The sequence below is a fragment of the Zosterops lateralis genome, assembly GCF_965231275.1.
Source record: "Zosterops lateralis genome assembly, chromosome: 15".
NCBI lineage: Eukaryota > Metazoa > Chordata > Aves > Passeriformes > Zosteropidae > Zosterops > Zosterops lateralis.
This window is the reverse complement of record NC_139775.1, coordinates 3,142,785-3,153,589: the sequence shown is the minus strand read 5'-3', so window position 1 is coordinate 3,153,589 and position 10,805 is coordinate 3,142,785. Positions and strand designations below refer to the sequence as shown.

The following is a 10,805-nucleotide window of genomic DNA, read 5'->3' as shown; positions in this document are numbered from 1 at the left end:
GCAGGGATTTCCTTGATTGGCAAATCTGATATCATTCTTACCCAACTCCTGGAAAGAAATGTCCCTTTCCATCCCCAACCTCCACATTCCCCACATGCCCGGCTGAGGACTGGTGCTCATTCACACCCTGCTCTTGGGCAAACACAATTCCTAAGGTAACATTCAGGTGTTCAGACTACTCAAGACAGATTTTGATGTGCAGCAAAGATGATCAGACCGACAAAGCCTGTTGTGCAGCCTAAGGTGTAGAGACAGAAGGTCTTTGATGGGCTGGGCTGTGGTCAGCAATGTGGCTGGGTGCTGAGTGGCTTGTGATGGGAATGGCCATCCCTTCCACTGCGAGGACATGTGGCTGTCTCCTGGTTGGTGCTGGCACGTGGAAATGGGGAGGAAATGATCCTTGGCTGAATCAGAGGCTTAAGAGGGAATGGGCTGTGAGAGACTCCCAACTCTGGTCTCTAGTAAAGACCTCGTTGGGTGATTTCCACTGAGAAAATGTCAATATCATTGAGAATCTGCAGCTTGGTGATGGATGAAAGATTCTTCTGCCGATGCTTGTACTGCAGGACTTTGTTTTCATTGATGAAAATGTGGAAATAGTCCTGGTCAGAGTAGATTTCCACCTGAAAGAGAGATTGTGTTATGTTCATGTGGACCTTACTGGACCTTACTTCCGTCATGTCAGGGAGCTGCTGGATCTGCCCACCCACTGCAAATCCTGCCAGAGGTGACACACACACTGCTCACCTCCACTCTGGGCAAAAAGAGGGAATAACTGAGTTTTCCCTTCCATGATAACAAAATCTGGTGGTAATGCAAAGCCTAAATTGAAAACAAATGCAGCGTCCAGGGATTACTGCTGGAGCTCTTCATGTCTGTGCCAGAGCTGGTTATAAATCACCAGGTTATAACAGAACTACTAACAGGAGACAAAGCCAGAGAGGGGATGTTGCTGAGTGTGGTGTTGGCAATGGGGAGCACCCCAATATTATCTGGGTTATTCCTGTTGCACCTGAGGAGACCTGTGGGGTGACCCAGGGTTACCTGAAAGGGCTCCTTTGCTTGGAAGGGGAAGGTGTTGTTAACCTCTTCCTGCCCCCAGTGGCTGTTGAGGAAGGAGTTGCAGATGATTCTGGAGCTGGAGAAGCGAGGGTTAAAGTGGAGAGCAATTTGGTCTCCGGGATCACAGAGCAAATTAATTTCAAACCTAAGGCAGTGAGAGAAAGGAGATGGAGAGCTGTGAACGATGCTTCTGGCCTTTGAGCCAGGAGAGCTGGGAGCAGAGCACGTCCTTACATGCTTGAACTGGAGCTGGTCTCACCCTTGACCACGATGCTCCATCCAGGGCAGATTCCCTCGGGGTGCAGGGCCTCAAACTGCAGACAAGGAGGAGGACACAGCAAGGTGGCAGAGATGCACTGCCCCACTCAGTCCTTACACTTCTTTCTCACATTTTCATTGTCATCTGCTTCCTCTCCCCTTCCCACACAGACACACTCTCTACTCCCATCTTTTTCTCACTCCTAAATAATCTCAGGGACTCTAAACTGATAAGAAATCAAGTCTCTATGACATCCAGTTGATGAGATGGGATTTGTTGCCCCTGAGGTCTTTTGTAAAGAGCTGAGCTGGATCAGAGAGCAAAAATTAAAGTAGAACTTGAATGCCTTCATTGTTGTCAGGACACAAAGATAGTCTGCTTCTCTCTGCACCCAATATCTGAAGCAGAAAACTTTGTGATGCTTTGAAGCAGAGGAACAGGTGGAAAGTGACATCCAGCCTGAGCTCACACAGCATTACAAGGCTGATTCTTCCCACAAGTTCCTGCCTGATCCCCTGTTCCATGTGCTCTCTCCATCCCCAAGGTTAAACTTGCATAAAATGAGCTGGAAAATGTTCCTTTTTGAATAATTCATAGCTTTATTGAATAACTCATTTTAATAAGAAGTTCTAGAAGTTCTTGCCATTTCACCCCACTTTTTTTTTTTTTTTTTTTTTTTTTTTTTTTTTTTTTTTTTTTTTGGCACTCGAATGATCTTGTACTTCTGAGCATCCCCTCTTGCAAACTTATTGCTCACATTAGGAATATTTCCCCAGCTTTAGCATGTCCACTGACAGCTGTGTGCCTGTTTCTCCCTTCCTATAGGTCAGGACTTCAACTCCCCTGTTTCTTTCTCTGTCATGAGTTCCTGTTTCCAATGCTTTTTGTTTTTTTTTTTTTTTGAGATATATAAGTTTTTGGGCAAGAGCTGAGGCATTTGGCCAGGAGCTGGTGATGACCAATCTCATACCCTCGTGCCTGGCTACTTTAGGAGGGCAGCTTTGGGACCCCACACGTGGCCACTGAAAGGCTCTGAGCAGTGTCCACCCCTGTGAGGCACAGAGAGCTGTCAGTGCTCTGGATTCAAAGAGCAAGTGGTGATGGCAGTGCCCAGGTTCTCCTTGCCTTGACCCTGAGTTTGTAACCATTTCACCAACCCCAGCAAGAGACACACCACACACAGCAAAGAGCTGTTTCCTCTGCTGCTGGCTGTCCCAGCAGAGATGGAGGGCAACACACAGGTCTCAGCTACAGCCCTCCATGTGGGAATCACTGCCCTCAGGGCAACCCTGGTATAACCAGGATGCAATTCTGTCCTATTGCCCATCACTGAGCACCACGAATCTCAATTTTGCAGCAGCCTGGACCAGACTGACACAGAAGAGCAGCAGTGTAAGTAGCACCCCTGTGTTATTCAGGATTTCCACCTGCCCAGCCCTTCTGTCCCACCTTCCTTTACCCCTTGGCAGCCCCGTGTGTCCCCCCCGCCCAGCCCGGGCGGTGTCCCCTCCTGTCCCCGGCGCTTACCCGCAGTGCCATCTCTGCCAGCCCCGCGCCGCAGCCCGGCCCGGCCGCACCCCCAGAGGGCTTTTATAGATGCTGCCGGCCAGGGGCTGGTGTGTGCAGGGATTGGCATCACCGGCGGGCTCAGGGCTCCTGTCACAGCGGGACGGGAGCAGCAAATCCCGCTGAGCGCGGCGGGGTCAGCCCGGTGAGCCGTGCGGGACTGGTCCAGCCCCCGGTGCTGGGGACGGCGTGATGGAGCCCCGGATCCACAGGGCTCCGAGTGTTTAAGGCACCAAGGAAAGATGGGGACTCCCAAAGCTGAAGGAGATACCAGGAGTCATTTCCACCTCAAGGTCCAGAGAGAAAGGAGGTGGCAGAGGAGAAACAGTGGCTCCGACAGGGGCTCAGCTTCACCCCGACCATCGGAGATTCCTTTTTCTCCTTGTTTTCTTTTTTTCCTCTCTTTGTGAGTCACAGCCTGGCCTGGAATGAGCTGATGCCAGCTTTGTCACAGGCACTTTCCCCCCTGGCGGCGCCCCGGGGGGGCGAGGCTCGGGATGTGCTGCTGTGCTGAGCTCAGCGCCCCGGCCCCGCATTTCCCCTCCCTGCCGGGGACAATGCAGGGATTTGGGAGCAGGGGGAGCGAGCCTTTGTCCAATATTTCCTGACATGGAAACGCACCAAGAAATGAGCAGTGCCGAAATGAATTTCAGCGATGAGGTGTTTTCACACTGGCAGTCAGCGTGTGCTGCTGTGAAACTAAGGGCAGGGAAGGGAGGGATGGCTGTGCATCTCCCCCCCTTTCCACAGCTTGAAAACATTTAGCACTGTCCTCATCCCTGTGTGCATGGGAGGCTGTGATGGTCCTTGGCTGGTCCTACAGGAATCCATGGCTTTTGTGGATTAAAACCCTCTTAGTGCACAGGCCACAGTGCTGGTGTTACTTAATGTTTGTTTTATTTCTGGCAGATAAGCAGAATGATAACTACTACTCAGGCTCTGGTGCCCTTGGCAGACAACTAAAAATGCAATTCAGCAGACATAGAAGCCAACAGCCTCTCTTGGGACTGACAAAGCCGAGTCCCAGGGCAGGATTTGCCCATTTAGACTCTCACAAAACCAAGGCTTGTGTAGCTGAGCTCTGCCCTGGTCTCCTCGCTCTGAGCTGGAGCAGGAGCAGAGCTCTGTGCTACAGAGGGCAGCATTGGGACGTGCAAGGGAGCCCTGAGCCGGCGGCAGAGGGGCCGAGGTGCTGTTGGAAGGACAGGGACAGGGACAGGACATCCCGCCTGTCACTCCTGGGGCTGCTGAAGGATGATGATGTTGCTGTCTCCAATCTGCCGGGCTGCATCTTTCCCCTTCTTATGGCCTCAGCCCAATATTGTGTTCTCAGCCCCCAAATCATCACTCCCTGCTCATTTCTGCTGCCTGCAAAGGACTGCAGGGGAAAGGGCTGCTTTTGGGATACTCACAGTGATGTGGGCAGAACCAGGCAGAACTGCTGTCCTGTGTGTAGGAAAGGAGGGGTCTGCAAACTAAATAAGTGTGTCACATTTGTAATAATGATGTTAATGGTGTCAGTGGATGGGGGTAAGGCTTAGGCACTGCAGAGCAGTTCAGGCAGGCTCAGCTCCTTCTTAAAGGGTGAGTCTGGGTCACCCCAAATCCAGACAGGCCTCCTAGAGCCTTTTCCCACCAGAGCAAATCAGGAGCTCTGATTTCCCCAGTGCACACCTCTGTGCAAGGCTTCTCCAGCCTTACTTATCTGGTGCCTGGCAGTATTGATACCTCCTCTGCAGCCATTTCATCTTCTAAAACTCCCCTGTGCAAACAGGGCTCAGCCCTGTGCTCTGGCCATGCTGCTTTAGGACTGTGTAACCCCAGGAAGGGTTTGGGATGTTGCTTTGCTGGCTCTCCCCCATTCCCCTTCCCCCAGATCTATGGCTCTGCAATAACCTGGGACCTCTCCAGCACTGCTGTCTGCAAGAGACTGGCCATGTCAGTGCTGTGCCAGGGATGGATGGTGTGAATGCTCCTCCAGGCTCAGTATGGGACAGAAAATAACTATAAAGCCTTTGTGAGTTAAACCTTGGTGCCACAGACTGTGGTATCGCTCTGTTTCTGCTATTTCACACTGGCCAGGAGAGGGCTGGAGAGTGCAGGCAAATCCCTGAGACAAATTATAACAAAATTCACACATGGTTCGAGCTCTAACTCTGCTCTAACTCTGGAAGAGTCTGATGCAACACCTGCTGCTGCTCTGGGACCGGGGTCAGTGCTGCAGCCTGCAGCTCTCATCCCTGCTGGAAGGAAACTCCAGGCTCTCTGGCAGGAGCCACTTGCAGCTGCTCAGCTCAAGCATCCCAAGGCAGCTCATCAGAGAGCACCGAAGGAAAACATCACACCCTGTAAGGTGGCAAGAGCAACAGGGGGAAGCTGACACCCCGGCACACGCTGTGGGGGCTGGCCCAGCCTCCTGCCCCTGACTGCAGTGTCAGCCCTGCTAACGAGAGCAGCCTTGGGGCTGGCAGCTTCTGGGAACCATGTCTTTGTCAGATTTTCCATTCTTTGGCTTCCTGTTAGCATGGCCCATCATCCTCCCAGTTAGGCACTGGTGCTGGGGAAGGGAAGGGCATGTTGTGTCCCCCAGGAGATGCCTGGGTATGGAACTCTGCTTTTATTCTTGTGGAGGGTAAGAAAAGGAGCCTGGTTCTTTCCCGGACAGTGCTGTGAATGCTTCTCATGGCAAGTGGAGTCCCTGCCTCTCATTGCTCTTTCCCCACACTGGTGGAAAGGGAGAGGTGATCCCAGCCCTCAGCAGGGCCATGAAGCCACAAAAGTGCAACTGAGGCCAAGCCTGGGGCCGCTGCTGTCCCCGGCACAGCTCCCGCTCCCCGCTCAGGACTTCCCTTCTGTGGCTTTGAGGAGCGGGGATGAAAGGCAAGGGAGTGGAAACACAAAGCACGCCTGGTTTATTTTATTTATGACTGGCCTCTGCTTAAAAGGAAACCAGCATTATCAGTCCCAGCACCGCCAGGTCAGATGAGTAAATGAAAGAGGAGGGTTTGGTTTATGATCGGGAGCTCGAGTTTGCTCTTATAAGGGCATCTCACCAGGCGTTGCCTGCTGCCACCTTGCTGCTGCTCCTGTCAGAGGATGGCCAGGCTCAGCCAGAAACTGAACCAGGGTCTTCCAGAGGTGAAAACCCTTGGAGCAGAGAGTGGCTGAGATCAGGTTGTAGCTACCCCTCCTTCTTTGGCTTGGGGCAGCTACATGTGCTACGACACGACATCCCTGCAGCCAGCACAGCCCAGCGGGTCTGCACCTATACCCACTACTGCACTGTCCTGCCAGGCTTGGTGAACCATGTCTGTCCTTTCCTGCTCAATTCCCCAGGGAGAAGATGGTAAAACCACGTCAGAGTAGGTCCCTTTGCCCTCACCAGTGACTGCAGCTGAAAAGGAGTGGTGGGTTTGGGGCATGGCTGGTGCTGATTGTCACTCATTGCTCCTGCTCTATGAGGTACAGGCAGAAGGCAAACACAAAACCTGGCACAGGCTGTTGTTTAATGCCTGCAGTTTTTAGAGCCAATATTTGATGATCCGTAAATAATTGCCCTGTTGTATATGCAGGGACCTGATTTTTCCTGCTCCTTGATGATACCTTCCAAACTCCTCGGGGAGACATCTGTCTCCCTCTTCCTGGTGATTGATGAGAAGAAGGAGAGCTGGCACTTGGCCCTGTCGTGCTCATCAGAGTCAGCTTGTGGGTGTACTGCTTGTCCCTCCATGGTGGTCTCTGCTGCAGCAATGACAGATCCTCAGGGGGAGGGAGGTTATGTATGAACTCTCCCTGCTCACTTTTATGTTGAGCCCCTGGTTCCTGAGGAGCAGCGCCAGCACTGTCAAATCCCCCTTTATTCCCCACTGCTGACTCTTGCCAATTCAGAAGTGCTTCCCAGCAGCTTCCCAGGTGAGGTTTGTCTCTGGGAGCCATTCTTGCTGGGTTTGAGCAGCTCTTATTCCCTGTTGAATGATTTGCTGCCCTAAAGCAGAGGGGGAGGACAAGGCACATCACAGGAGGGGCTGCAGCGTGGCCGTGTGCTCTGCCCCTGCGCTCAGCTGTGCTCACAAGCACGAGCATCTCCTGCTGCTGCTCCCCTTGGCAGCTCCTGGCAGCCCCTTGGCCAGGGAGCCCAGGTGGCAGCAGGCCTGGGCACGGCACGGGCGGGCCACGCTCCACGATTCAAAGGCTGCACTCCTGGCCCGGGAGCAGCGCGTGGGCTGCAGCCGCAGTCGTGCGCCCGCAGGTGGGTTTGGAGAAGGTGCACAGGAGAGGGAAGCCTGGAGCGGTGGAAAGAGGGAGGGAGGCAACCTGTGAGGTTTTGGGGGTGCTCTGGGGTTCTGGGAGCAGCCAGTCACAGCTGTCTCCCCTGTGCTGGAGCCCTTCTGGCTGTTGGCAGGTTTTCATGAGGGCTGTTCAGGTCTGCGGAACATCGGAATTTGTGTAGCCCTGCTTTTTCACCATTTTCTATTGAGATTTACTAATATAAGGGGTCATAATCAGGTTCTGATATCCTAAAAAACTTTTCCATTCCCTTGTTTAATATCTTCATCACACCTGACAACAGTTGTTCCTCAGGCTGGATCCTAGAGAAGGTTCAGTTTAGGGTCAGATGGTGACTGGCACCAAAGGAGGCAGGAAAACTCTAAAAAAGAATAAAACAATGAGGCCATCAGTGTCACAAACATTTCAGTCTCCTCCAGCCAGTTGCTCAGCCCAGCCCTGAGTGACCTTTCCCAGGCACAGAGAAGTGCAAATAATACTTACCCAGGGGGAAGATGTGCCAAGGCAGAGCCAGCACAGCCCCTTCCCAGCAGGCAGCCAGTCCGGGGAGCTCTGTCCAAGAGCCACCATCCATCAGGGTGGCAGAGATCGTGCTGCCTCCAACCAGGATGGGCAGTTTTTCCTCCAGGCAGATCACTGGTGGTCAGTGCTGGGACACAATAGATGGCATGGTGCCATGACATCATGCCATCCATGGCTCCTGGAGCTGCTGATAGAAGTGTGAACTCCACCCCAAGGAGACCCCCAGGGAGCTTAGAGGGGGTTTGGAGGCATTTGTGGGGGAGGAACTCTGGGTTTGGTCAAAGAAAATGCTTTAGGGACTGAGAGGCTTGCAGCTCTGGGAGCCAGAACATGTCCTTCCTCCACTTCTGAGTATCTGACCCACTCCTTGCACCACCACTGCTTCCTTCTCTTGGTCCTGCTGCACTGAAGCACCAGCTCATCATCTGCCCTGCTGCACCAGAGGGACAGTGACAGGAGAAGAAGAAATGTAGGGTCCACTGCCCATCCCAGGCCCTGGGAGAAGATGGGATGGCACAGGGCTGAGTGGTAGGAAGGACATTTTCAGCCTGGCAGGGCCTGGCACACATCCAAAGATACCAGTACCAACAAGACCCCACAGATACCTGCTTCAGGTCACCCAGTCAATAAACCCTTGAACTTGGAGCACTGCTCCCCTCCACGTGGGCTCTGGCCTTTGCTGCTGGTGGCTGAGGAGAAGCACTGGGTGCTGCAGCAACCTACAAGAGGCAGCTGGGGAGGAGGATGCAGATTTCTGCTATTTTGGAGAGCAGGGAGGAAGAGGAAGGGCTGCAAACAAAGACCGAAACTAGAAAAATGACGACGATGACAAAAAACCTTCTCCCATTTAGGGAACCAAATGTGTTTGTTTCCTGATGTGACCTGGGGATAGCTCAAAGCCAGAGACACAGGAGAGGCACAGGTTCAAGTTGCTGAGTGGCAGCTCCTCAGGCCCCAGGGCAAGGGTGGGACTGTTTCAGCTGGAAAGGACCAGAGACCAGAGCCCCAGCAGCCCCCTGAGTCCCTGACCTGCCCAGGGGCTCGGAGGTGTCCTAGCCCAAACACCTCTCTCCTTTGCCTGGCTCCCCTCCATCCTCTTCCCCAGCCACTGTCCTGCTGTCACCCCCAGCTGGGAGCCAGGGAGATGGTAGCCAATGGTACCACTTTTTGGGGGGATTTTGGGGCTCACAGTAGTGCTGAGGAATGAAGAGGGGAATAATGGCCTTTCCTGGAGCCATATCTGCTGCTGCCCATCCTGCTGCTGGCTCCTCTGGAGCTGAAGGAGCAACAAGCTCACCTCTCCCTCATGAGCTCTGCTCCTCTCTGCCCCTTCCTGCAGTGAGACTCCCTGAGCCCTCTCCAGCTCCTCACTCACAGACAGTGAAATTGTTCTTCTTGAGACAAACAGACAGTCCCTGCCCCAGGGAGCCTGTGGTCAAGACGAGGAGATGCCATGTTATTTGGTTTCTTCTCTATTTTCATTTTGGCTTTTAGGCTTGCAGATGGGCTCCAGCCACAAAGTCTGGAGGCAGGACCAGCTTCCAGCAACTCCTGGCTTGGGTGGAGGCTGAATCCAGGCTGCTGATTTAGTCCCTCTCTATTTCTGGTGCTGGGTTTATACATAATTTGATTCTATATAGTTATGGGTAGAGCTAAGTAGAGCGTGAGAAATTCAGCATGGGAGGTGAAGGGATGCTTTATGAATGAAGCATTTGTTAGTGCAAGGTTTCAGCAAGAGGAAGGGACACAAACTGGCAGGAAGACCACAGTGTGGGGGGATGGAGGGGTCCAGCAAGGGGGTTAATCCACAGAAGGCTCCACCCAGACTCACTCATGCTTTGGCTGCAGTTTTCCTGCTCATGGAGCAGCCCTGGGAATTGGGGTAGAATCCCATCTGTATCTCAGTAGCAGCTCAGGAGAAGCCAAGGCACGCTCAGGAGCTGAGGACAGAGCTGCAACTCCAGAATGGGCTGTATCCATCTTCCCTGCTCCTGTCATGGCGGATGGTGGGTTTCCAACCCCTCAGGGCTGTGGAGCTGGCTCAGAGGGAAATGTCATTTGCTGCAGTCAGGGGCAAAACTCCCACTGATGGAAAAGGACAAGGACTGCAGGGGTTTGATCTCCATCTTCAAGAGAGATTTGTGGTAGCTCTGACCTGCCTCAGCACTCCATCAATCCTGTTTTGTACTTGATGTGGATCGTAGCCTGGGGAGATGTTATCTGACCATGACTCTGCTCCTCACATCCTCTGCTGCTACTCCTCCTCCTCCTTTAGATCTGTCTGATGGGAGAAATTATTTTGTTTTCTGGAGCTTTTACCAAACTGCAAGGGGTTTTCCAAAACATCTGGAACAGCTCATGGAGCTGGAGTGGAGTGTAACGCTGAGGGTGGAAATAGGGTCATGGAAACAGAGGCACCCTGTTAGATTAATGCTTGGGAGCGACACTTGGGACGGGCTGAGTTCAAACCCTCACCCCTCTCACAAAGGAAAACAGCTGGCAAAGAACAGTGAGACCCTCCCCACTCCACCAAGTGCCCCTGGGTCCTGCTGCTCAGGGCCATGCCTGGAGAACCAGCAGTGCCCAGCTCAGCACTGGGATGTGGCACCGTGCTCTGAAGGGCACTGTGGGTGTTTTGGTGTCCCAGACCCAAACCCTGCCCCTATATTCAGGCTGTGGGAGGAGCTCCAGAAAGAAGCCAGTACTTTGCAAAGGGCAATGAGGCCCCTTGGGTTATTTGGAGGCTGCCAGCTCGGCATCCATCACTGCTGATGGAAATACTGAGATGGCTTTGAACACAAAGCAACATGTAGTTAATTAAAGGAGGGGTGTAACTGATGCCAATCCCAGAAAATGATGAAAATAGACCTCTGCTAAAGTCTTCATTCCTACAGGGCTGGGATTTGGACTGATAAAGGGGATCTTGTCAGTGCCACAGCCTTGGTTGTGTGGTTTGACTTGGTGTCAGGCCGTGGTACAGATAGAGCTGGAGTGGAGTCTGCTGCTCAGATAAATTGATAAATTCTGACAATGCAAAGCCATCCCAGCTCACCTGATGGGAGGACAAACGGGGCTGGGAGGTGCAGCTGCCCTGGGAAGTGTGTAGGGT

At 53.0% G+C, this 10,805-nt stretch overlaps 1 protein-coding gene across 1 annotated transcript; it reads right to left on the bottom strand.

The window, feature by feature from the left end:
* Positions 1-458: 458 nt before the first annotated feature.
* On the bottom strand, positions 459-2,860 carry GRIFIN (galectin-related inter-fiber protein; the record flags this gene model as incomplete). The annotated part of the gene is made up of 4 exons (XM_083872292.1): positions 459-623; positions 1,045-1,207; positions 1,297-1,376; positions 2,849-2,860. 4 exons carry the CDS (start codon positions 2,858-2,860, stop codon positions 459-461), a joined length of 420 nt encoding a protein of 139 aa, XP_083728418.1.
* Positions 2,861-10,805: the final 7,945 nt, after the last annotated feature.